The sequence below is a fragment of the Zalophus californianus genome, chromosome 6 (assembly GCF_009762305.2).
Source record: "Zalophus californianus isolate mZalCal1 chromosome 6, mZalCal1.pri.v2, whole genome shotgun sequence".
NCBI classification, from domain to species: domain Eukaryota; kingdom Metazoa; phylum Chordata; class Mammalia; order Carnivora; family Otariidae; genus Zalophus; species Zalophus californianus.
In genome coordinates, this window is record NC_045600.1 from 75961208 (window position 1) to 75988870 (window position 27663).

The following is a 27663-nucleotide window of genomic DNA, read 5'->3' on the forward strand; positions in this document are numbered from 1 at the left end:
ATGGCTGGCATACACACTGGCAGCCAGATGTACTGAAAAGCAATGGGGAGAGGGAGAGGTTAGGGAAGAGCAAAGCTTGGAGGTTTTCCCCAGTTCATTCTGGCTTTCCTATTAACATAAAATGAGTTGGTTTCAGGCTTTGTCCATCAGACCATGTGCCCCTCACTCATTTTTTGCTTCTGAAAATTTGGTTTTCTAACCAATGTCACATGGCATCAACGACCTGCCAGAAGGATAATCTGCATGATTAGTACGGTTAGTGCTCAGACCAATTACAATTGTGTGAATGCCTAGTTATACCAAACAGCCCAACCTTCCAGGAGGGACAGAAGCATCACCACCATGTCCTGAAGGAGATCCAAGAGTTCCTTCAGCAGCTCGATCTGACTGGAATCCTAGAACAGAAACAGGAGATACCCCTGAGCTATCTGATCCCTCAGCAAAGTTTAGGGCAGTGAGCAAGAAGAGCCTGCTCTGGAAAGGTTAGGTGAAGGTCATGTCCATTGTGCCTGTGGACATCTTATCATCCACTGTTCCACTAGCATTGGGGAGGCTCGCTGCAGCCTGACTCATCCAAGAGAGCTCCTTCAGTTTCCCTTTTATTAGTACAATGTGGCAGACATACTACTTGTTGTCCAAAACTACTGAACAACCCAATCCACCAAAGAGCCATTAGGTATTTCTACTAGTTCGTGTTGTTTTTTGTCCTGGAGAATGATCAGGTGAGCTTTTGGGGAATACTACTGCAATCCACTTAAGGTGTCAAGGTTATAATCCCCAAGTGGGTTCTCCTTTCTTTCTGGGTTAGAGTATCCTGGTTCTAGTTGGTGGTGATCTGAGTGCCACTGGTCCCTTAATATGTTACAGAATTGAGACTATTCCTCTGGATGGTTTTGCTACTAGTCTGTTTGGTTTTCATTTTGGCCTTGCAGACAGGGCATCACCAAGTTAGCTCTCTGTTTTAAACTCAATGTCACAGAAGGAAAAAAAAACCCTTGAATCATCTGAGGTGGGCAATCTGAGGGTGATATTTAAAAATGTGCTCTGGGCCACACCTCTTGTACAGATCATCTCTCACAAATACAGTTCTTTGTTGAGTCTCTCAACTTTCAGAGGGACTGCCCCCCCTTTGGTGTGGGTCATAGCTACACACGGACTATCACAGAGGTGAAGAATATGAAGAGCTGGAAGAGATCTCAGATCGTCTATTCTAATTCCCAAGATTTCACAGATGATGGACCCAAAAACCAGGAAGGGGGGAGTGACTTCCTGAAAGTCACCAGCGAAGAGGTAAACAGGGCCAGGCTCCTGTCTCCAGAGCCTCTCCACTGCACCGGCCCAGCTGGGCTGACATAGGAATGGACATATTACCGCCAAATTAGCGGCACTCCCAAGAACTCTCTCCTCCCATAAGGCCAGAGTCAAAAGGGGAAAAATGAAAGGGTTAAATAGCACATTCCACAAGAGAGGCAGATGTGACAGCCTTGAAAATTTTAGGTACGTGTTACTTAAATTAATGCTGCAAATGTTACTCTAATCAGCCTGAAACACATTCTGAAGTTCTCCCTCATGTGTTGCCATGGAGAGAGGCGATCGACAACTCTATACACTCCATTTATTTGTTCATAATAAATGCTCGGAGCGATTCTGATTCATCGTGCCAGAGAGATGGGGAGAGAGAGAAGGAAAGGCAGTGACGGGGAGGAAGGGGAAGCCAAGGTGAGAGAGGAAGGATATATGAATTACAGAGACATGCAGACATTTGACAGACCCAGAAGGGGCTGGTAGTTTGTCATAAATTGACACAACAGTGACAAGGAAGCGAAAAGGATGGGCATGATAAAAAGCGAGTGTTGAGGCAATTATGTAAAGGGTAGGTTGGTGGGACACAAGGAAGGAAGCTGCATCCATGCAAAAGCCTGTCTGGGACACCCCTGGAGCCATTCGTTCCTGTCGCCCAGTGAAGCTCTCAGGTGTAAAAGTGAGACCTCATCTGCATGGCTGGTCCAGCCATTTGATCAAGCAGCCACATCCACAGGGGGGAATACCAAGGGGTGGGGAATGATTCAGCATTTCACATCAATGACACAGCAGGGAAGGGCCACAGTACCTGAGAGAGTTTCATCTGCATGTTAGCAAACACATGGAGGAAGCCGACCACTGCGTCCCACAGCCTGCTGTGAGCCAGGCTCTGTTGGTTCCCAATGCAAGGGCCCTATGGAGAGGAGGACATCCTTATTTCACGGAGACTTATTTCATCATGAGCTGCTCTGAATCTCACCCTAGTCAGTGCACAGGACACCTGCTTCTATCAGCAGATAGCTCCTTGCAAAAGTCACGTATTTTGTGGCTCACTATTTTCCCAGGGTATTACTTTTTGCCCTCCATCATAGGGACCTATGTCTAGGAAAAACCACCAGGAATTTCACGGTGCAGTGGTTTTTCAGAGATTTTCTTTTAGCTTCAGAATGCATTTTTCAAATAAAATACTACAAAGAAGAATATTATTTAAGAGTGAAATGCACTCCTGCCCACTCTCACCTCCACCTCGGCCTAAGAGGGGTTACGAGGAACTCCAGGCTTCCACAATTTGAAAAGCAGGCCCTACTGTTTTCAGGAAAGCTATGCATAACATGCTATGGTCACATGGCTATCTACTCAAGTAAAAAAATGTGAATAATATTCCTAATGTTCAGGGGTGCCTGGGTGGCTCAGTCTGTTAAGGAACTGCCTTCAGCTCGGGTCATGATCCCAGGGTCCTGGGATCGAACCCTGTATCCGACTCCCTGCTCAGCGGGAAGCCTGCTTCTCCCTCTCCTTCTGCTTGCTGCTCTCTCCCTCTCTCCCTCTGTCAAATGAATAAATAAAATCTTTAAAAAATATATTCCTAATGTTCAACTACCTTTGGGATTTTCTTATCATTAACCTAAACTTTAGGTACAATATTATCTCTACCTTTTCGGAAAGCTGTAGAGGGATGACTTCATTACCAGTTTTCATTTCCTATCTTAATAACTTTTCCTATTTTTACACATTGAATCAACATTTAAAAAAATAAATCATCTGGAATTCTTCTACCTGGGAGATTTGTCTATTCATTCTTATATACGTAATCATTTATTTACATTAATACAGACTCCACATATCCATTTTATGCTCTGGGTTATAATCCAATACTACTCTATTTTGTCACTCAAATTGTTCCAGTTTTGGCCCCTGGGAGCCCTCTCAGTTGGCCTGGGTCCCTAGGACATAGGCCCATCACTCTCTCTTCCCTGTGCTCCCTCTCCGCCCCCCCCCCCCCACATTTCCTTGCACTATAGGATTCTCTGGGTCATCTTATGTATTTCCTGCCCCAGCACTAGGACCAGCCCTTTCTCTAAGAAGCCTGGTTCCTCTCACTGGAAAATGGTATTAGAAACCCCAATCTGGGTGCTAGTTGTGCTTGCTGCTACTGTGATGTCATTACTTTAAGGCCCTCTCAGCTGACACGGCAGCAGATATGTGTGTTTTATACTAACCCACGTGCACGCAACGTATCTAGAAACGTTTCCATATTTAAGTATCTGTATCAATACTAAGTCCAACATGAATTTAGCATACTGATGTATTCAACTCTAATGCACTTCCACATGGGTCATCTAGCTTCTTCTTGCTTATCTATAACCATTCAACAGTGAGAAACCTGGCTCCTGCCCTTTAGTAACTGCTCACTTCCATTATATGTGTGAAATGGTTGCAGAATTATTAACCTGTATCCCTACGGGAAAAGCTTCAGCAACCAAAGTGCTTATGTACAGTTCCTTTTGACTTTGGTCTTACAGTCTGTATTCATTCCCCAAATTTCTTAGGTCAGCACTTTATTCCCCACCCCTTCAGTAAGATCATTTTATATATTTTTTATACCCTTAGATTCTTCTGTCACATTCTGCCTACATTTTTCATCCTTAACTTTTCCCTATATTTTGTTTCTACCCTTTAACTCATCTCCAAATCACTCTTCAATAGTAAATTTCCAAAAAGAACACAGATACCATCTCAAGTTCTAGAAAAGGGCTGGCAGAATTCCCAAGGAAGAGGGCAGCATGAGAGGTATTGCCTGCTTTCACAAATCATGTAAGCTTGTTTAAAAATCACTGTTTGAGGGGCACCTGGGTGGTTCAGTTGGTTAAGCATCTGCCTTTGGCTCAGGTCATGATCCCAGGGGTGTCCTGGGATCCAGTCCCGCATCAGGCTCCCTACTCAGCCGGGAGCCTGCTTCTCCCTCTCCCCCTACCCCAACCCCCTGCTTGTGCGCTCTCTTTCTCTCTCAAATTAAAAAAAAAAAAAATCTTTTAAAAAAAATCACTGTTCATGTACCTTTGATGTCTAACCCCTAGAAGCCTCTAGATTCTTTTTGGAACAAAACCAGTTGTTGTAAGAAACTCACATTCACCAAAAAGAAGCTTCTTTTTTACTTTTGGGTTAAGTGCTCCAAGGGAAATTCTGAAGATTAGGATGTCTTCCACAGAGAGCAAATCAAATTCTTGTCAGATCTGTTCAATGACCTTCCCAGGTATTTCACATTCTGTGACACTTCAGATCGGTCACTGTTTCTATGGTTCTCTCTCCATGTTCTTACAATCCTTGTGTAAAACAAGGATCGATCTCTCTCTTAAAATCTTCCTTTTCAAGCTGATAGTCTTAGTTTTGTGTTTCTTTTAATAAACAAATATGATTGGAGTGTGCCGGTTGACTCATTAGATGGTTTTTAAAAAATCTCATACTACACCCCAGAGGACTGTGATATGGCTACTGATTTCAGCGCAAATTATGCCTGAGTACATCCTCTATTCCTTTTCACAGTTGTTAGACCACTGTAGGCAATGACCAGAGACTGTTGTAAACAGGGAAAGGATGTTGTGAGATCTAAATATTCAACTGGAATTTCATTCTAGATTCTACTGCCATTGGACATAGTTTATGTGTTGTTAAAGTCACCTTTTCCATAGAGTTAATTTCTGGCAAATTAGTAGGATCTCATAAGTTCTTAATTTCAAGACTCAAGATAACATCATTTATCCCTTTATTCCTTCATTCTATTAATTATTTCTCCACTCTACTCCCCATGCTTACTGAATAGCTAGGATGTGCTGCATGTGCTAGAAATGAAGAATTTAGATCGGGTAAGAAATTTTCTGCCCACAAAAATTTTCAAACCAGGAGGGAAAGGAAAATATAACTAGATAAATGCAAATAGAGTGTGACAATGCTATGAACAGGTCACAGTGAAGGACCATAAACTGTAGCTTCTCCTAGGGAGTAGTACTCTTGAAATGCTCTTCTACACTTGGTTCCTCTTTGTAGATACATATTGTCTGTGCTAGGGCTAGATGCACAGTCCATACAGTCATCCTAATATTCCACAGGGGATATAGAATATGGGAACGTTAAAAATGTTCTGTTTTCAAGTATGCATTCTGCAGCACTAACCTGGATGTATTCTGTAAGAGAATTGAAAATCTGCTTCGTGACTGCCAGAGCTTTGGAAAAATTGTGCTGTCCAGATTCATCAATGATGTCCTTCCCTGAATAATACCAGTAGAAATCACTGATTGATTCCTAAGAACAAACAAGGAGAGTTTAGTATTTCTTAACCTTCCGTCAGTGAAGCTAAAACCCAAGGTTCAGGAAGAGTACAAGAGAATCCTGCATTGCTATGACCTCTTCGTTATGAGAGAAACCTAGGAAAAAGCCCAGAGATACCTAATCCCTAGCATCTCTGAAGTGCATATCCTCTTCTAAGAAAGAGCAGATAGGAGAGAGGATGGTGTTCAGCTGGACACGGGTGACCACAACGTAGGACAACTTATTCACAATGAAAAGTGTACATTAAAGGTAATAATGATTATCACCCAACCAACTGGCACAAGAGCAGCAACACAAGAGCTAACGCTGTTAAGCGCCAGGTGTTTTTCTGACCCGCTGCATATATGACATCTCTCCATCTTTACGACCACCCCTCTGAGACAGGTGCTACCCATTCTACAGATGAGAACATCGGAACACAGGGCAGTTAAACAGATTGCTCCAGTTACAACTGGTAAGTGGCAGAACCAGGAGGAAGACTTAGCGGAGAGAGGAGAGAATCTTTTTGTTTGTGTAGATTTTCCTGATATTATTTGGATTTTCCTTCAAATAGTTAACCTGAGTGACTTCTAAAGAACTAAGAACTTGTGCACTCATCCTATTCCCACCACCTTCTGCACTTCTTTTTCCCAGTGAAACTCTGTTTTCATTCAGGTATTGCAGCTCTTGGGCTCCATGGTGAGGTTTTCACTGGCAAAACTGAGGTAAATAGGCATTTTATACTGGATGATTGGATATTTAACCACTCCCCCTATTTCAGTCTTCAAATACACATTTTTAGGCATTTGATTTCCCATAAGTGTGTGGACATAGACTATAACACCATTCTTATTGGGGCTTGACTGAATCCTGGACCTTCCCTGATCCAATGTAACTGTCTTTAGCTTCTGGAAATGCGTGTGAGCCATGCCACTGTCCAAGACCCACTGACCTGCAGACGTAGGAGGTAGTCCACAGTACTGATGATGACATTTATGGTGGTGGTATTGCCCATCTGAGTCCGCAGGAAGTTCTGAAAGTCTAAAAACACCAGGGCTGGGTCAGAGCCTGCTCTCATCATGCTGAGGAAGCTGGGCAAGCCCTCTTGGCTAAACTCAGAAGAGACATACTGTGTGAAAAGCCTTACAAGAGCACCCTGTTTGGGTCCTGGTGGGTCCTGCAGGACAGAGTTCTGCCCTGAGCCCTCCCATCCTGGTGAGACCAGAAAGTGGACTTAATGAGCTCCAAGGGGCTTGATGGAAAGGGGCGGGTGTTTAGATGTACCATCTGAAGATTCTGGAAGCCACTCAGCCTGGGTGGCACTAAATAACATCAGCCCTGAAGTTCAAGTTGGTTTTCCATTGAGTTTTTTTTTTAATTGAGGAATGGATTAACTGTTGTCCTTGAGTCAGCAGCTGGTTGTATGAAATGTGGCATCCTGAGCGGAATCATAATTTGGCACCTGAATGTTGTTTTCCTTTGACAAATCAATCTGTTCCACTTACCACTGTTATGTCCTTCACAAAGTAACTGCAGGAATCGAAAGAGATCTCGTGTAAACTCATCATTCTGGAGTACTTTTTCACCTTGAAAACAGAATATTGGTGAGCATTTGTTTGGCTTCTCAACCCAGAACACTTTCCAAAGCAAACGACTGCAAAAATGACAAAGGGCCTGCGTCAGAACAGTTTGGAAAGGGAACTTTAAATGAAGGGGGAAGGATTGGGGGGTGGGTTAGCCTGGTGATGGGTATTAAAGAGGGCACGTATTGAATGGAGCACTGGGTGTTATACACAAACAATGAATCACGGGACACTACATCAAAAACTAATGATGTAATGTATGGTGATTAACATAACACAATAAAATTAAAAAAAAAAGAATGAAGGGGGAAAATCCCGATTAACCTGGAACCGAGGCTACAGAACACAATGACCAACCAAGATAAAACAGTGAGCCCTGGGATGCATTTGTAAGGAAAACAGCTAGGCTAATGGCAGTAATGGCCCAGGGTCCAGAACCCATGCTTTACAGATGGAAGACACTTCTTTAATTAAGCATCAAAATGCTCAGTTAAGCTTCACATGCAACACTACCAAGCCCAAAAATGTATCTGCACTGCAGCAATTAAATAAGGTCCCTTAGGACTCACACACATGGTAGACAACTGGGGCCAGAAACTCAAACTTACCACGCTCACGAACAATGACTGGTGATAAGAGAAAAACAGAAGAATGCAAAGTAAGAAAAATCATAAACACCATGATAAACTGTTTAGTTAAGGCTGGCTCTGTGAACACATCCAGCCTTTATCAAAGCTACTGATGGGAAGATTTTGCTGAAATTGAGCAAGTCCTTGCAGATTAAGAAGCACTGAGCAGGGGCTCTAACCAGAAATAGTTAATTATGGTAATCAGGAAGAGAATGGCCTTCACATTTATTAGTTACTTACGTGTTCCTTCCTCAGTAACCATCCCCAGGCCTTCAGCTTTATTCTGCCTTTCAAATGCATTCAAATCAAGGACACTTGTAAGAGACGAGAGAAAACAAGGTTCAGGGCTATGCACACTGGGAAATTGGATTTCTGACGTCAGTGTACCTATTGACTAAGAATATCTTGTTCTTGTGTTATCATAAATGGTCTACACAGTACAATGTGGTTGAAAGTCTAGCAGTTCCTGGGTTTGCATCAAGAGTGTTGTCCAAGGACGCCTATAGCTCACAGGCATGCACGGCCAGGGGTCAGAAGAACTTAGAATGACTGTCCTTGTTTGTCCAGTCTGAGTCCTTTCATTCATTCATTCATTCATTCATTCATTTGACAGAGAGAGACAGCGAGAAAGGGAACACAAGCAGGGGGAGCGGGAGAGGGAGAAGCAGGCTTCCCACCGAGCAGGGAGCCCTATTCGGGGCTTGATCCCAGGACCCCGGGATCATGACCTGAGCTGAAGGCAGATGCTTAACGACTGAGCCACCCAGGCGCCCCAAGTCTGAGTCCTTTCTTATGCATGAAGATTTAGAAAGGTTTCCCAAATAAAGAAGGAATAATCTGTTTCTATGATTTCTCAAAAGAAAGTTTACTTTAAACTTTACTAATTAATGTTCACCTCCCACATTTATCTATTTTCTCCACGAATCACAAGGAACTGTGGTTTTAGTGCTCAGGATGAATACTGATGGAAAGGGCTACAGAGTTCAGAGTTCAAAGGGCCACACCCTTTTAGAATTCTTGTATTATTCAGAAGCCAAGAGTAGTTGGGGTTAAGCTTTCTGGAGGCAATGCTGTCCCAGAACCTGTAACAAGCTAGCCTTTTTTTTTTTGTCCCCACTTTCTCTGAACTTCCCAATCACAGCCGCCACCAAATCCTACTTAGCCAGCAACCCCTAATACAATGACAGAGCTTGATAAGGAGGACAATGTATAATCATATACATTGGGGCTCATTCTATTTCTCTAACAGACTCTAGCTCTCTCCCCAATCTGAAAGGCTTTATAGACCATAACATGAGGTCTCACAAAAATATAGCTGTTAGGGCAGCTATGGCTGAATCCATTAAAATTCTGTAAAACTTCGCCTTTCCTTTACCACTGGGCAAAGGAAATGACCATTGGATTGGAAAGATGTCAGGGGAAAAAACCAGCATTTCTTTTCCCCTTTTAGGGAGCCACATATCTTCTGCAATTTAGATGAATTTTAAAGAGAAAATAGTGAAAAGTCCTATTGCCATATAGTTGGTTTTTCCCAGATCCTGCTGTAGAAAGGTTCTTCTCAATAACACACAAACCATCCTTCTATTTTAGCTTTGCTGTCAAGAGAAGAGAGCAGGGAAGTAGGACCTTTGGACAAAGGTGCTTCAAAGGAGTTCTGATTCAGGAGACTATCTGGGGGAACAGATGTTTCTGACCCTTACTCCATTCCAAAACACCCATTTCAAATGTTTTAATTTCTCTACTGTTTCAATATTTTACCAATATGTATTACTTTTATAATCAACAAAAATCATGAAAATATCTTAAAACTTCTGTTAGTACTCACTGGTCTCTAAAGGTATGTCACCTGTCCCTCTAAGCCATAACTACAAGTGAGTTTAATAATATGAAGTATTACAGACTACTAAGAGAACACTTAAATATTTAATTGAGAATGTCATGTGCAATATGGAACCGAACTGTCTCGAGTTTTGCCATTCTGCGTCCACATGTACTGTTTTATCTTCAGTGAGTCAGGCCTGGCAACATTACATTATCTTTTCCTGAGAGAGGTAATAAACGAGTTGGTTGTTGGTGGGGAAAAAATGGAGCTCAGAGAAAGGGATTGTACTGCAGCTCAAATATGTTCCCTATCACCCCAGGGTACATACAATATTTACTCCATCAAACAAGGTTAGCAAAATTATGAAGTCCACCAAGGAAAGTATGTCCATCCTGCAAATTTTTAAGTGGAAAACCTAATGCTCTATTTTTAAGAATATTAATTAGATGCAAATGAGCTAGATAATTATAACTGATTTCTTTCAGAACGAGTTACAGACTATTCAAAATACATATGAATCTTAGAGAATAAGCTGACACTTAGTAATGACTGCTGGCTTGTTTCCAAAATGAGTAGGCATGGTAACCTTATGACTTTTGGCTACGTACTATTCATTTGTCAGGGGGTCAGCCATGAGGGGAGGCTTATACACATGATAATAAAAGTGGAAAGTTTAATGCTTTGTTTTTTTAGGCTATGGCAAAATGTTCCTATATTAGGATGTACCTCTGTTGAAGTGGATGTGTCAAAATATGTACCCACCAAGTACTTATTCAGGCTCAAAGAACTGTTAAGGATGAAGATTAACAGAGGGCCTAATGGGTGTAACGAAAACATAGCCTTGAGTCATACTGAGGTATTCCTCCTCTTTTCCATTCTTTGCTGGTTTGACTTTTATGAGCATATATGTTAGGAGAAACACTCAGCTCTGAGGAAAACGACATACTAAAAAAAGGAGGTAAAGGTGATTAAAAAAAAAAAAACAAACCAGGTGTGTGTATCTGTGTCTGTTTCTCTAATGGAGATTACATTGCCCCTTCTGTATGGTATCTGAATATAATCCTGAAGGCTGGAGGAACAATACCCACCTTCTTAGCTTTCTAAAGCAGGCGAGTCCTTCCTCAACAATTCCATGATAAGCTAGTTTATTTTGTGGTCCCATCCCTACCCAATTCCTCTTTCTTCTGAATAGAAAAGAAATGCTATAGGTGGTTTTCCTGTATTTACCTGCAAGATTGCATAAGACCAGAAAGGCTTTGAAAGAATCCAGCATCCTTTTTCTCCTTTAGGTAATCTAGCATTTTCTACAAGAGAGACATATTTTAAAAGGAAAAGCGATGTAAATTATGCCACAAGTACTGACCCTCCCAACTGCAGTGGAGAAATGTCATGTCCCAGTCACATGGAGTCATATTCAGGGTGTTGGTTTGTAAAGTTGGGTAAGCATAAGAGCCACCTGTGGATTTAAACATTCCATGTGCCTGAGTCCCACCCACCCTCTTCCTATGGAACCAGAATCTCTTTGTGTGGACATTTTATTTTATTTAAGTAATTTTGGACATTTTATAAAGGTCCACTGGTATTTCTGCTAAGAGCAGTACAGTAGATCATTGACATTCATAGATTTACTGTTTGAAGCCTCTCCCATTTAGGAACAAGCACCAGGACTGTGATCTAGTAAAATGTTGCTGAAGTATAATCTGAAAAACTAATGAGCTGAATTTCGTGCACTGGAGCAAGGGAGCTTAGCCAGTAATAAGGCTAATTTGAGAGCTCAGTATCTTTCACAATCAGACTTTGTTTCCTCTGTTTTCTGTTACTAGGAAGGCAGGAACTTTGACATCATAAAAATGTTTTTTTTTTTTTTTTAAAAGGTCCTGCAAGACAATCAACTGATGGGGTGGTGATCGAAGAGAACAGAAAGTGAAGGGTGTTTTAGAAAATGGTAGTTCTTTTGTGACAAATTTGTTTGGGATGAATTAAAGGCTGGGGCAAAATATATGTAATAGTGGTGGTTATAAATTTAGAGATTCTCACGGGCCCTGTGCTATAACCCTCACAAATGCCAAGAGTCTTTGAAATGTCACTTTCCTGTGCACACAGAGGCTTTCAGCCAGAGCCTGGAGTGCCCTGGAGACACCAGAATATTCCTGTCTCCTGCAGCTAGTTTCGGTTCAGACTGTTGAATGGATTCCATGTGCCAGGAGCTCCACACTATATTTCTCTGTGTTATCTCGTTGAATGCATGGTGGCATTCAATGTTTAGCTGCATTATTCACTGCTACACCCTCCATCCCAGAACACAGCCTGACCTTAGTGCATAGTCAGCAATCACAACACTGTGACTGAATGAACAAACGAATGAACAGACAACAAGTAAAAGGCGAAAGATTTATACGATCTGAAGAGAAACCAGAGTATGAACAGACAACAAGTGTTTAGGGCTATGAACTCCACTTAACCGATTGGGCTCCTTGCTCACGGTTAAGACAGCTAACACGTAAAACTATTAAAATACAAACCTAAGGCTTAGAAAACTTCCCTTAGAGCCTCTCCATGCAAAAAATCATCTAATGATGAAAAAACTAAATGTTTTTCGCTTTGAACCCCGGGTAAACCCTCTTTGTCGAGTACACATTTGTCTATAAACTCCCGGTTCTGGTTTTATCTGTGTTCCCGGCTACTGATATAATTAGCCGCTAAGGACAAACACGAGCAAGGGTGATTCTGGGTGGCTCCCTCTGCAGCAGAGCCAAGACCTCCTCCCCAGAGTGTGACAGCTGTCCAATGGGCATACCCTGAGAAGTCTGCACGACCCAGTAGGGGTCCCCCATACCTGTTGTACACCAGCGTTGCCCCCATTCAGAATGGCGATCCCCAGCTTCAGAGTCTCAACCACCATGAGGCTCATCTCACCTGCCATGGTGAAGATTTGATTGAATCACCAAGGAAACAGAGGGTAAATCACATCTACGGGGCTTTATCAGGACTCTAATAATGACTTCATGTCACAGCATGCTGTCTCTGTGGGAGTGACTGGGGCCTACCCACAAAATCACAGAATCACCTTTGCTGGCGCTTATCATCTGAAGGACCATCTCTGCAGCTCCACGCTCATGCAGCCGCGCTTGTTGGTAGAGGGTTTTCTGCTTTTCCATTTCTTTCTCCTGGAAAAAAAATAAAAAAGGAGGGAAAGATTTGTTTATCCTCAGGCCATTTGCAATCCTAAGGTAAACCAAGAGAATCTTTACTTGCACACATAATTTCGGATAAAGAAGACTTCTGAAGTTGATTTCCAGACACTACGTCAGCTTTCCAAAACTCTCCACCCACAATTCACTCATAGTTTGATGCTGACTTTTCTACTTTTACACTGGTAGGAAACATAGCCCATTCCCCTGTAAAAGTCTCATTCCAGGAAGTGACTCCAGGTTAAAATGTGTTTGTTTTCAATGTTTCATCATACAGGGAAGGCTGCTGAAGGGTCAACTGAAGCCTATCTGCCTGAATGTAGAAAACACCCATTTATCTAGAATGTTCAGATCACCGTTAACAGAGACTCTACTGGATATGGAATACTAGACTGCCAAGGTCTTCCAGAACCGTAATTGTATTAATTTACTTTTACTTTTACATACTTTGTCTATAAAGAGAGTACCAATGAATTAATCGGTTTTATCTCGGGATAGTCCATGTCCCGCACTGCCTCAAAATCAAAATTGCTATTAATGACATTTACAGGGGCTCCTGGGTGGCTCAGTGGGTTAAGCGACTGCCTTCAGCTCAGGTCATTATCCCAGGGTCCTGGGATCAAGCCCCGCATCGGGCTCCCTGCTCAGCGGGAAGCCTGCTTCTCCCTCTCCCACTCCACCTGCTTGTGTTCCCTCTCTCGCTATCTCTCTGTCAAATAAATAAATAAAATCTTAAAAAAAAAATGACATTTACAGAAGAGTGGTGCAAAAACGGTCCCAGTGTCTCCACTGCTTTGAGTTTTCATTTTTGGATCTTTGAATTTGTCCTTCTCTGGCCTCTGTTACTACCATTATTGGGTAGGAGTGCAAAATTTCCCAGAAGACCTAACCTGTGAGGGGGGTTTGCTGACGGACTCGCTGCCTGTGACCTCTCATTAGGCTGGAAGACCGACAAGAGAATCATGGCTAATGGGTGTGCCTCATGCACGCAGACTTGTGTATTTGCCACCAGATACATGTGGTGGGTGAGGCACATGCTTCATGTCAGCATCTGCCTCTGAAGAACTGCCAGTTAGTTTTGGCTTTGGCATATGGCCCTGTCTTCAATCGTCATAAAAACTTACTTCAAATGTTTTCTCCTTGTCTTCCTCCTCTTCTTCGTCCTCCCCACTCTGACAACTCTGGATTCCATGGAGCAGGCAAAGGAGGAGACAAAGAAAGGTGAGTCTAACAAACGAGACTATTCTCCCGAGCAAGGGCAGGGGATGGGATGTAACTCACAGGCCCCTCAGGACTTCAGCACTTGGTAAAACCAAGAACATTCTGACCACTGCAGGGCAACAGTCTACTCAAAATGTCTTCTTTGCAGTTACCAAGGGGTTCAGAAATGAGAAATGGGAACACTGAGCTCACGCAGTCAACAGGGACCTATCTGGTTTAACCACAGACCTGAACTCTTCTACCTAGTAAAGTTCTGGTGTACATGAAGCCGGGAGTGCAGGGAGCTGTCCCTTTCTACACAAGAGCCAGGGGCTCGACAAGAAGACTGGAGATACCCAGGATGTGAATCCTAAGGTGCCCCATCCCATTGTGACCCTGTGGCGCAGCAAGTAAAGGAACAGGTGCTCCCGTCCCCCCACATATCCCTCTTTCTGCCAGACGTGAAGGTTTCCCAGTTGAGAAAGAGGAGTTCCCTTACCACTCAGCATTCCAGAGCCCACTGTCCCTCTACATGACACAGGAATAAGATCACTCGCCTCTGCCAGAGCACTAGGATCTCGTTCCAGTTTCTAAAGCCTATTTCCAAACGTACTGAACTTCTTTCACCTACAGATATGTTTGAATTTTTGGGTGTGTTCTCAACGTGGACTGGAAATGTAAGGATAATCTGTAAGCCTGAACTCCACGTAGCTGGCCTGGAGCTGCCAGGTGAACGAGTCACTGGCACCCACTGTTTCTGGAAAGCTTCAGGATTTCCTTACGAGGACGGTGGGATGGTTTGCTAATGTCACCCCTGTGGTATACGAACTGTGCAGTGCCTGCAGCCCAGGTCATGACCAAGTCCTACAGCCTGCTGTTCAAAATGACAGTTTCCGTGTGTCCGCAGAGGTAAAAGGGAAGACAGACAGACTGAGACAATGGGCAGAAACGCAGGTGTACCTTAGCCATCATGCTGGAATAGGACGTGTACAAGGGGTCGTCTTCCAATTTGCTGGAAAGAATGGAGGAAATATTTAGCAGGCTACTTTTTGGACCCAGCAGAAAAAACTAAGAGCCACAGAGATCTTAAGTTATAAGTACTAGTGAATTAATTTGAAAACCCCTTCCCCCACCCGGATTCCTAGAAACCACTCCGAAAATCTGAATCAGCATTGGCTGATGGAATTCAGGGAGGAAGGCTACTGTTGCAGGCTAATCTTCAGCCTCCACGTCTGACATTACGACAAGAGGGCTGTGGCGTATATAGTTTGCCTAGATGTTTCTCGGCCAACATGAGGAGGACTGCTCAAATCTGGCATCCCCTTTCCGGGCACTGCCATCTGTGAGACAAAGCTGTGGGGCTGGCAGAACCGTGCCTGGGAGAAACAGGGAGCTCTTGGGGGCTGACCTCCTCTCTGTGAGAGCATTGCGGCTAAAATGGAGAATGATCTGATGAAGTGGGTCTGGTTGCTTTTCTGTCTCCTCTTCCTCCTCCTCTTCCACCTTGGGGGATTTCTACACAAACCAATGCAGACAGGTTTTAGGCAAGGATTTCAGCACACGCCACGCAAATGCATACGAACAAAGAGAAGGTAGAGCGCAAAGCACAGAGTGCATCCGACAAAAGCACAAAGAGAACCGCTATGTCATGTTTATTTCAGGACAAGAAGCCCCAAGGATGCAAGGTTTGGGACATAAATACGTATTTTTTTCAGCCAATCAAAGAAACACTGCAATTTTAGGTTCAAATGAGATGAAAGGAAAAGCAAAAGCCTGACCACAGGGGAGGAGCTGCAGACACCACCCCCCCCCACCTCCCCATCAGCAGAACTCTCATGCAAGTCCTGGGCACCCGAGTTCAGGAGGGAAGTTCTGGACAGTCCCCTGAGAGGCTCGATCTCTCAGCCAACACCTGAAATTTCTCTTGGAGAGCTGGGCTGGAAATGTGGGTGGGACAAGGGTTATAAAGCACTGGGGCCATTTGGGGTCTGATACTAACCTAGACTCAACCCAGCTAACCATTTCTTTCCTAACTCCACTGCTGATTCTAAAAATCCTTTTGTTCCTGAGAGATGTCATCCTGGAGCTGCAAGCCTTGCAGTTTCTCCTCTTACTAAGTCTTTTCTCAATCTCCTTTTACAGAAAAGGAAATAGCGTCCGGTGCAGGAGGTAAAAGTGAGTTTCAGGTAGTGGCAGAGCGGGCAGGGTGTATGATATTCAGTACATTGGGGACAACTCCACAGGCTGTGTGAACGGTTCAGAAGTGGAGGGCCAAAGTGACGCTTGTTGTCAACTTCGCACTTATCAAGGAACTGGGAACACCAAGAACTGTCATTCTCACTGATGGGACTTAGGGAGAGGACAAAGGGCATGAAGACAAATGGGAGGAAAAAGGGAGAGAAAGGATTAAAAGCAAAAAAGAGGGAAAAAATAAAAGTTAAAAAGCAGGGAGAAGGAAAAGAAACAGAGGGAGATAAGGAAAGAGAAAGAAACAGGAGAAAGACCGAGTACGAGACACACAGAGCAAGATTAACAGAAAGAGTAAGGGATACGAGAAAAAATAAATGGGAAAAATAAGGAGAAGGACTTAAAAAAAAAAAAAAGAAAAAACAAGAACAACAAAAAAGAACCATGGCCTGGCCAACGGAGGGGAGGGTTTATTTTCTGTCTCTACCATGATGAGGCTCTGTGGTGCTTCTGCAATAAGCTTTTCCCCCTTGCGTGTTGTTTTAAGTTATTTTAGAGCATGAAGTCTGTTAGAGACAGGGCATAGCAAATTTTCTGAAGGGCCAGATACAGAAACGTGAGATGCAGGAAGGGGGTTCAGATGTGGCTTCCCTAAAGCAGAGCTGCTGACCAGAAATGCAGAGCCTTGGGTGCGGTGGGGGGGGGCCTCCTGCAACCGATGGTGCTCAAAACTTAACTTAGCATGGACTTTCCATCGCATGGCTGTGCATCCTAAGAAATATCAGTTGTTAATAATGATGATGAGGATGATAACAGTACTAGCACCTCCAAGTGAAATTCATCCTCTGGCTCTTACGGCCATTAGCAGGGCCTCCTCTGGTAACTTATACAGTTAGTTCTTTCCAAATTGATACGCCTGATTCTTTGTGAATGTTTAACTGTTAGAACACACACACACACACACACACACACACACACACGAATACAAAAGTGAGATTCATTCACACCCACATCTGCTTCCAGCTGAGTCAGTACTTACAGCCAAATCCTGTACTAGTTTCTCTTCAAAGGAATACTCCTCTGTTTCTATCCAAAATCTCTGATAGCCATGGAGGAAGAGGTTAATGGAGCGGTGCCTGAGCGGAAGGGTTGAGAGTGAGGTCAAGAGGGTTCCGTGGGACACCTTGTTTTAGTCTGGGAGGTTAACGGTTAGTAAGCAGGACAGACTTTTGTACAATTCTTGTCCTCTGATTGGTCAGAGTAGCCAGCGGTACACCAGAAGCATTTGTTTCGAACAAACCAGAACCCTCTTACATGCCAGTTTGCGAATGTCTAGAACACCTTCTGAATGAACTAACAATGGCTACTGGGAGACCAGGTGGTAACTGTAATCTTACCCTGATCACAAGGGGTCTTTATTGCATTTCTCCTCCAATGAGAAAGAATTCACTGGGCCAAGAAACAGTCCTGAAGGATTTGCTTAATATGGCAATGTGGTTATCGCTTTTGGCCGATCATCTGCCCAGGTAATCCCATCTAAGTCATGCTGACGGTGAGTGGTTTAGTCCCAGATCTACTGAAAGCAGCAATGTGTGAGTCCTTTAGAGGGTCTCCAAGAACTACACCTCCAAGGCACTCCAGCTTTTACTTAGGAAGGCAAGACTCAGGCGTGCTGTGCTTACAGCATAACTTCTGTGTGCCTCATGGATTTCGGCAGTGGCCCTGGCACCTGGGAACACTGACTTAACTCTCAAGAGCCACTCACTCTCTGTAAGCCAGGACTCACCGATGCTATTCGCATTGAATAGCAGTTAGCTGATTACCAAATGTGAGGACAGTAGTGATGAGGGAAGGAGAGAAAAGTAAGATGCGGGTCAACACCAGAGTCATCCAGACCTGGCTTGGTTTCCAGTAGAACATAACCCTTGCCACCTTTCTTCAAATTCTGACCAATCAGAGTTCTTTCAAAAAATTGTACAAATTTGGGTTTTTATGGGAATGCTAAATCACGGTTAAGAGAGGAATGTGCAGAAAATGAGCAGATCTCTCCACAGGTTACATTACCATTAAAATGGGTATAAGCCTGTCATACTGAGTTTTTTCATTAACCTTTTCCAGCCAAACCCGTTGAAAGGTGCTCAGGAAGAAATTGTTAATTTTGTGTCTGGAGAAAAGCACACAGGTTGTCTTTTAAAAACTAACATTAGAGAAACAGTTTGCACATAATAAAATAAATCCCTTTAGCCCTTTAATATGGAGGACTCGATGCAGTTTAGATCATGATGAAGTGGAGAAGGGAGTGATCTTCACCATCAGCTTCTTAGTTTTTATTATACAATCTACCTATGCTCCTCCATGCTAGGGAGAGATCCAGGCATGGGTTAGGGGCGAGACTGGCCACATTTCATCAAAGACATAGTGAGTCCCTTGATTTACTGTTGCCCATCCAGGGACATAACTGCGGAAGGAGCAACCAATATATGAGAGGATGGTTCTAACATTTTCAGTAGATTTAGAAAATAATGCTTGTTTCATGAGATGTAATTTTTGCCTTCCTGGCCCTGGAGACGTGCTTAGGACTAAGCCTTCCGGATGTCCAATTAGCACATTAGGCCCGAATCTCTGCCAGAGAGGAAAGTGAATGCCTTTTGATGTTTCACCACTTCTAGGAAACAGACAAAAATCCCGTGCATTTTTGCTTTCTCTCCTAGGCTATGAATTTCACTTTGTGGCCGGGACATCAGTGGCCTTCATAGCCATGACTATTTGAATTTTTCTGCCTTTTATTCATGAGTTCTACTTGATTTTGTGGCACCTCATTCTCTTCCAAAGACACTAGTCTGTTCTCTCAAGAGACCTATAGAAGCAGGTTAGTGTCATGATTCTTCACTATCTTCAGAGACCCTAATGTGAAAGCTCAGTTGGCCAACTGGCTCAGGATAGGGTGAAAGGGCACTCTGGACAGACAATGGCCAGGAAGCACAACCTGATGAAAGCAACTGTCAAGCATAGGAAGAGAATTTTATCTCGTATTCCAAGGAAACATTTATTTACATGGGATTCAGAAAATACTTTTCTTAGTTTATTTTTCCTGACCAGGTGAAGATGGTTCATATTGATCTGCAAATTGATGAAGCAGAGGCTTTTATTCAATTTGCAGCTTTGTTTACTGATCACAGGCTTGACCCTGTGGACTCTGCAATCATTCTGAGGATGGGAGTGTTGCTACATCACCCATGACAATGAGTCAAGTCTCAGTGGTCAGTGTTTGCCCAATTTGCATGGATACTCTGCTCTATGTTGATACATCACATTCCAGAAGAGCCTTTGCATATTTCTGACTGCAGAGTATAGACTAACCACACAGATAAGGCAACGTGCCTGGCCTCTTGGGACATCTTTAGTCAGTGCCCTTTCTTCATATTGAAGGTAAATACACTGTCCTCAAGGATTCTCGAGTTACATTTCTGTGCCTGCTGAGGAAACACAGTAACTGGGGGGCCATCCAAGTACCTCAGCAGAGAAATACTGTTTGATCTGTTGATTGAATTTGGGGTAAACCATTTAAGAAAGAGTTCTTTTTCCAGTGTTCCTTTACAACCTCACAAAGAACCCCATCTTAGGAAAACTAAGAGCTTCCATATGCTCACTGGGCTGACTTTAAGGTGTAAAATGGTGAGCTAAGGCAGGCATGGGGCCCTAGGGAAACACATCTGTTTTCAGCTTTTCTGCTTACCTGGATTCCCTTAGTAGGCCATTATACTATATGCATATTGTAATGGTGCCATGGATGGAGGACTCCAATTTCTACCCCTTGGATCATGAGTGTCCGTGCCAGAAGACAGCACAATTGTGGAAGGATACCTTAATTCCCATCACTGGCTCCCATGCCAGAAGAATGGCTCCCATGCCATAAGAATGGCTCCCATGACAGAAGAATGGCTCCCATGTCAGAAGAATGGCTCCCATGCCAGAAGAATGGCTCCCATGCCAGAAGAAAAGGACAGAATACTTGCCTGGGCAGGTTGTAGAGAGGGGCCATCCTGAAACAGGCCACCACTGCCCGTTTCCGCTGCTTTGACAACAGTTTGTGCCAGACTGCCTTCTTGGACCTCAAAGGCTGTTCCACCTGAGAAAAACCACATGGGTAGGTGCACACTAGGCTAACTGCATGGCAGGAGGTAGTCGCCTATAGCCCATACTTCTCAATCCTGAAGAATCTTGATTTCTCAACTACAGTCAGCAGAAGGTACCCAGCAGCAAATGATTGGGTTTGTGGAGGTCTGATTGAGGTTGTCTTCCTTCTCCAAACTGCTTTTGGACGTTTATTACCTAAGAGCAGTTTTACAACTGGGTAGGGGATTTGAATGGGTCATTTGATCTAATGGAAAAAATTTGTAAAAAACTCGGAAGGGAAAGAATTGAGGAGTCTGCTACCATGAGGCACCAAGATGACATTTGGGGGTGAGCTGGGATGATTCTTGTTCCTTGTTTTGGGTCTTATGAGAACACTCCTAAGAGCAGAGTGTGGAGAGGAGCTTTACATTCTCCAGGGTGGTCTTGCTTCCTCAGTCCTCAGGTAGATGCTCCTTACCTGCTCCAGGTGGAAGACAGCTGCCGAAATTCTCTGAACACGCTCTACAGTCTTTTCTGGATTGAAAGGTTCTTCACTCTTTAAAACATCTTTGTAGAGGTTCAGCTGCCACTTTACTGCTGGGTCATCAGACTGAAAATTAAAGCACACACCAGGTGAGCAATCTTGTACTGAAAAAGTCTTTACTCCTCACATGGTTCCAGAGGAATCAAGACTCTTGTATTATTGCTTCTTTCTCGTTTTCTCTATTACCTTCATTGAAACATTGTAGATCTATATAGGAACTGCTTGTTCTAGCCTGCATCTCTTAACTTTTTTTTTTAAAGATTTTGTTTATTTATTTGAGAGAGAGAGAATGAGAGATAGCACGAGAGGGAAGAGGGTCAGCGGGAGAAGCAGACTCCCTGCTGAGCAGGGAGCCTGATGCAGGACTTGATCCTGGGACTCCAGGATCATGACCCAAGCCGAAGGCAGTCACTCAACCAACTGAGCCACCCAGGCACCCTGCATCTCTTAACTCTTGTCATATTTCCATCCCTTTCTCTCTGTACTGCATTCTAATTTCCTGAAAGCAATCTTCCAATTCCTAAATTCTCTTTTCAGCTGTGCCTAGCCTGTTTTTTTAACCTATTAATTGGATTTTTAATGTCACTGAATACTTTTAATTTTTGTAATTGCTATATGGCTTTTTTTCAATCCCATATCCACTCTCCTTTAAAAAAAAAAAAATAACGTCCAGGGGCTGGCTCAGTTGCTGAAGCATGCACCTCTTGATCTTGGCGTTGTGAGTTTGAGCCCCATGTTCAATATACAGATTACTTAAAAAAATAAAAAATAATAATGTCCAAGTCTTGCTTTATAGATATTACTGCTATGTTTAGCTCTTTAAGTTCAACCACACTTATTTTTAAATTGCTTTCTGCAGTTCCTTAGGCTTGAATTCTTCCCTTTGTTGCATTTTCTGACTCTCTAATGGTAGTGGATTTTCTTTCATGCCTTTTTTTTTCCCCCTTTGGCTTCAGGAGGAGTTTTATTTATTGGCATGTCAGACCATATTCTAAGAGGTGGAGAGTCTCCAAGTAGTTTTATGGTTGTCTCTACAGGAGATTTATAGGTTTTACTGGTTTAAGGTTAATTTTATGTAAGTTTCTTATTCTGCATCTGTGCACAGCATGGGTAGTTAGGTCCCACACTTTTCTTCCTTTAAGGTTATTAAAAACCCCAGCCTCTAGGTTACATATCTGGTTCAGAAAGCTCTGAGTTTTCCCAATCGCATCAATGTCTCCTCATTCCTGTGATTAAGAGTGTCTGTCTTTATTCTGGCACTTGGGATTTCTTTTTACTGTTTTTTTTGGTAGTATATTTTCCCCACTATCCCCTATGTTCGGGATGGAAAGAAGTGGCTGTTTGTGTCAGCTTAATCCTCCATCTTAGGGCATAGTATATCTGAGGAAAGAGTCATTCAGATTCACAGGCCTGGGAAAAAAATCTCAAACAGACTTTAAAATCAAAGTTTATTTGTTTGTTTTGGTTTATACCAACTCTAATTGAGTTACTTTGTTTCCAAATCTCTAGATCAGGATGTGCTAAAACTCTCCCAGGTGTCCATTTCACTGTTTAACAAGGCTCACAGTCAGTAAATTTGAGACCTAATCTAACCCCCTGCTATGGCTGGATGTTCACACACTGGTAGGTGGGAAGACATGCTTCATTCAATGCCTCTTTGCATCCTCTTTGCAACAGCAAAGGAAAGAACAAAAATTAAGGGCAAAAACTCTTTCCCGCACCCCCAAACAAAAGTGAAAATTAAAGGCAGAGAGCTAGCCCTACCAATTAAACACCAGTACTCAGAGACTGTTTTTAGAACACATTAAAGAGAACATTAGTAAACTAAATGGAAGGATGGCACCCTACAGCCAAAGGGAAGCCTGCCTGAGTTCTGTCTTCCTGCTACATCACCTTCTCCTGCAGGTGCAGGTTATTCCGCAGATGTTCCTTCACCTCTTCATCTGTGTCCCTCTGTGGAAAGAGATGTTAAATTTTATTTCTCGAGGTCACTATGGAAATGTAAAGTAGGGCGCAGGGAGGGATGGACAAGCAAATGGACAGTTTTGCTGGGATCTTTATTATAAGAACAAAAGAAGAAAAATGACAGACTTGTCCAAAGGGCTCTCAAACCAGCTTTAAAGATGGGGCTGTGTTGCGGGTGTGCACCTTGGTTTCTGTTCATTGGCCCCACCCCCATCCCATCCCCCAAGCCCCGGGGAAGGAGGACGAACCCTTCAGAAGCTGAGCAGCCGCAGCCACCACCATCACCACCACCACCACCACCTGTATTACGTTCTGTGTTACGTTCTCAGCCAGAGCAGGCGCGTGACTTACATAGCTGTATCGAGATTTGGCCAGGGAGATTAGCTCCTGATCGCCTGGCGTGCACATATTCAAACCAATGGGCAGCATTTTCTTGAGCGCAGCCACAATGAGAGAGGTCTGGATGGAATACAAGTCTCCCCTCCGCTTTGTCTTCTTCCGTTCCTGGTCCTGTCCTCCAGACTAGGAAATGAGGTTGAAATAAACAGAGGGGCTCAGTGATTCTGAAAGGAACGGCCTCACCTTGGAGGCAGCGTGCCTCCTCGTGGCCCTGTCGGTACAGGTGGGCCTTCCTACACTTCACCGCACAGTGAAAGGAGCGTCTTGAAGACATCCGGGTGGCCATCAAAGACCCGCCCCGCTCCTGAGCCCTCTCCTTGTGCGCATGCTCACAGGACCACGTAAGCGGACACACACCACGGACGCCTACAGGCTTGGCTCGCTTGTTTCTGGGCCAAGTGAACAAACCAGCTGGCGTTTTTCAAAAGGAATGATTCGATAACGGATAAAAGGGTCTTAGAAAAGCATGGAGAAGCCTGATGCTGGGGTGTCCGTAAATACGTGGAAGAGCGTCTCCCGTAGAACTGCTCTGCGGTCAGGGCTGAAGCTCGTGTTTTGGAGCACCACGTCCCACTCAAACCTCCGCCTCGAGGCAGTGCAGATTCTCACGGGAAAAGGGAAGTCCCAGAGTAGGGCTGCTTTGGGATCTGGCTGGGAAAGCTTGGAGGAGCACCGAGGAAAACAGAACTCCCCAAGTCTGCGAGAGGCCGCCCTTCTTCTGTTTATGCCACCTCACCCCTCATGGGGAGAGACTACCCAGCAAGGGCCACCCTGTGGAGCAGTAGGTTTCTGAGGGAGTTCAAGGCACTGCGCTGAGCCACCCAACCGAGAGCCCTCAGTGGCCGCCACACACGGCCGTGTGGGTAGGCTCCAGGAGACAGCCCTGCTGTGACCGGATTTTTGTGAGGTTAGCCTCTGAAAGAGCATGCTGCCCACCTGGTACCTCACTTGCAGGGCTGTGCCTCCGGCGGCGGGGGGGGGGGGGGGGGGGGGGGGGAGGGGCTTGCTGGGTAGCCGGAAGCAGAGGATGAAGTCGGGGACTGTGAGGGAAGGAGAAATGGCGCTCACTGAAGCTTTGCTCCGTGAGGTGGCCCTGGAATGTCTGCAGGAGGAGGGGGCAGTGCTGCGGTTTATGCTGACATACAGACCTAGGGCTCTGGGAGCAGGGGGGAGGCCAGACGCCTCTCCTGGAACGGGCACGTAAGACCTGGGGCCCTGAGCTGGAGCAGCATTCATCTTACGGGGCACTGGTCTTCTGAGAGAACAGGAGGGTAAGAATCCACACTGCCTTGGGACTGATCTCTTTAAGTTACTTTTAAAGCGTGAAAGAGGTTCATAATTATTAACGGACACTCTTAAAATGGCTGTGATTTCTGTACCTTCAGGAGGTTACATCACAGCAACCACAGCGAAGTTCCTTGCCAGCAAAACCCAGGCTGGCCAGTCACCGCCAGACAATTCTACTGGTTGCAGGGCACCTTGTGCCTGGTGCTCCAAAACAGCAGGTCGGGCCCAGGACAGCAGGCAGAGGGGGCGGGGAGAAATATGAGCAGGGGGTAAGAAATGAAGCTAACAGAAGGCAGCTTCTTGTGTTCTAGAATGCGGCGGAAAGTGAAAGCTGGTTCACACAAACACCTCGAAGAGCTCTCTCATTCACTGAGCGCTTGCTAGGTTCTTTACGTGTTCTACCATCAGGCACAGAATTCTAAAGGTTGTACCTAAGGCAAAACTCATTTACAGTCTCCATTACCCTTGAAAATCATCCATAAAGGATAGAACTTGATTTTGTGTACATAAACTATGAGGTGTCCTGTACATATAAATGTAAAAGGTGAATAGTAACATGCTGCCGAATATAATCAAGTAAATATGCAAAATGTAACTGTGTAGACTTGATGCACTTCAAATAATTTTTGCTCATTCTATTTTATTGGGCCAATCTCAAGTTGCTCTTATTACAAATGCTGCATATATAATGTGACTCCAATGTGCCTCCTACTTAAATAAAATTTCTAATCCTCCCAATAACGCTGATACACAAACAAGGCAGTTATAGAAATGAGAACATGATGCTCAGGGAAGGTAAGTGATTTTTCCAAGTTCACACAGCAGGTAAGCATCTGAGTCAACATCCAGACCCAAGCCTACCTGGACATGGTTTCATTTCCCTTTTCTAACTCAGAGCTGCAAGTGACCTGGTTCCTGACCATCTCCCTTTCTCTGCCACATATCTTAGGGCAGGGAGTTTGTGATAATGGCAGCAAACGCACATTAATGAATAGAGAGAAATATTTCCGTGTTATAATCTATATGGGTTACTGGAAATAAACCCAGGGTTTATTTCACCATATGCACATGTTGTGCAAAAACACATGGTTATCTGATTTCAAATCCTGAAGGTTAGTCCTTGGAAAACTCTTTGAACTGTGGGAGCCTTGCACAAGAGGTAGAGATGTACGGTGTGAAAGGACTGGGGCCACTGACGGCACATAGGATTCTGAGCCTGCATGGCACAGCAGAGGAGTGAGCCTCCTGGGCTCTCATGCCCTGTTGGTGCCCCTATCTCTGTCAGTGTGCTGGCTGCAGAGTGGGCAGCTGGGGTAGGGAGCAGAGATAGCAAGGAGACCTCGGTTAGGGCGAGGCTTGGCTGGCTTCCCCGGCTTCCCCATTCCAAGGGTGGGTAGGCCTACATTCACTCATTGACGGGCAGGTATCTTCCCTGGAGCAGGCCTGGGGGACCTCCAGGTGGGAAGTTCCATTCTGTACCACCCCCATGGTGATCACAGTGCAGAGGGTGGCCAGAGCCTGGCATCTCTAATACTAGGACAGAAAAGACACGTCATGCATTTGACCTGTACCTTTACTTGCATGGCCTGTGTGGGAAGACAAAAGAAAAGAAACAAGGAGAAGAGTCAGTCAGTAAAAGCAGGGGTCCAAGGCATAAGGTAGCACATGTTAGTCATAGCTTCTTAGCCCCCATTTCTCAGCCAACACAACAGAAACTCAACAGTTCTGGAAGCCAGTAGAGCATGGCATGAAGAGTGAGGGGGAGGTTAGGATGGAAGTTAATTTGGTCAAAAGGACTTACACCCAAAGCAAGCAATCCACCCCCAAGGCAAGGTCATCTTGAAGACTAGCCTCCCCAGCGTGTGCTGCTCAGACCCAGGTGGGCTTTGGGTCTGGCCACGCACACAAACCCTTCAGATCTAGAGCCTTTCCCCTCCAACCTCCCACCTTTCACCTGAGTGGGCTGTAGGTAATTTGTCATGTAACCAAAGACCCCAATTTTCTTTCTTCCTTCCACCCACCACATTATCACCTCCAGCAGATCTGTGGTTGCGAGAAGAGAAGGAAGAACTGAGCTAAGGGGCAATATGTGTGCTTCCACAAAAAAGACGTTTGCTAAAAAGAAGTGCTCTAGGAATATCCAGGGTAATTCAGGATTGCCCCACAGCCCGAAGGATGGAGCATCTCCCTTCCTGTGCTGTGACCTTCAAATATATCTTTGGTCACAGCCTCTTTCACGATAGAGGTCTATATTTTTTTTCTTCACATACTGCTAAGATCGGTTAACTCAATGCATTTCCCTAATGCTAGTTATGCTGGAAGTGCTTTTCTTATCTACTGAAATTTTTTATTTTCCAAAGAGAAATTTATGAATTCCTAGAACTCCCCTACACATTATCACCAGTAGTTTATGATCAAACAGATGATTTTATGTGTGAATATAAGGACAAAACACAGACCCTTAAGGGAAAGGAAATTTGAGAAGGACACGGTGGGTGGTGTGTTGCACTGAGACAGCACAGGGAGAGGCTTCTAAAAACAGGCAAGCCTGTACCATATGGAGTACTTATCCCCACCTAACAGGGTAAGTGAAGGAAAGACAAGTCAACCCAACATTAGATATTAGGAGGAAAGATGAATTTCCAGAAGCCAGTCTGAGAATGAGAAAGCAACAGAGAGAGAAAGCAAAGAAGGGAAGGATGGGGGAAGGAAGAGTAGAGAAGAGCAAGAGGGGAGAAGAGGTGGCCAAGAGGGAGATGGAGACACCGAGAGAGACAGAGAGGAGGGGAGGGGAGAGCATGGGAGTTCCCCAAGTGCTAGAGGAATACAAAGTGAAAGAGGTGGGTGGTGGAGGGCATGAGAGAGAGGAGACTGAGCAACAGGGGAGATAGGTGTAAGAAGCAAACTCCCACATGTAAGTCTGAATACCCTGGACAATCTCAAAGATACCCTCTAAACTCTTCCCTGTCCTTTGTCAATACACTGAAATCACACTCATGGGATGGAGAGGCTTTCAACAATGAGGCACTCTAATACTTCCTGCCTTACAACTCTGTTTTTACTCATCATCTTGGTCAAGAGACTGGCATTTCTTGGGCTAAACACGTTCTAACTTACCATTCCCCTCCGAGGA

The 27663-nt window shown here is 44.3% G+C and overlaps 1 protein-coding gene across 1 annotated transcript in view; it reads right to left on the reverse strand.

Moving 5' to 3' along the window:
• The window catches only part of RYR3 (ryanodine receptor 3), a 523406-nt gene that overhangs the window by 25306 nt on the left and 470437 nt on the right, over positions 1-27663 (reverse strand). Inside the window, exons 70-88 of the mRNA XM_027569112.2 lie at positions 26102-26116; positions 23196-23366; positions 22773-22832; positions 20814-20945; positions 20236-20348; positions 17259-17355; positions 15441-15547; positions 14993-15044; positions 13957-14013; positions 12709-12808; positions 12478-12557; positions 10869-10945; positions 8060-8133; positions 7799-7816; positions 7113-7193; positions 6560-6648; positions 5473-5601; positions 2111-2215; positions 314-395 (exon numbers count right to left, since the gene is read on the reverse strand). Of these exons, the coding sequence (XP_027424913.1) occupies positions 314-395; positions 2111-2215; positions 5473-5601; positions 6560-6648; positions 7113-7193; positions 7799-7816; positions 8060-8133; positions 10869-10945; positions 12478-12557; positions 12709-12808; positions 13957-14013; positions 14993-15044; positions 15441-15547; positions 17259-17355; positions 20236-20348; positions 20814-20945; positions 22773-22832; positions 23196-23366; positions 26102-26116 (1639 nt within the window). The remainder of the gene's footprint in view (positions 1-313; positions 396-2110; positions 2216-5472; positions 5602-6559; positions 6649-7112; positions 7194-7798; positions 7817-8059; positions 8134-10868; positions 10946-12477; positions 12558-12708; positions 12809-13956; positions 14014-14992; positions 15045-15440; positions 15548-17258; positions 17356-20235; positions 20349-20813; positions 20946-22772; positions 22833-23195; positions 23367-26101; positions 26117-27663) is intronic.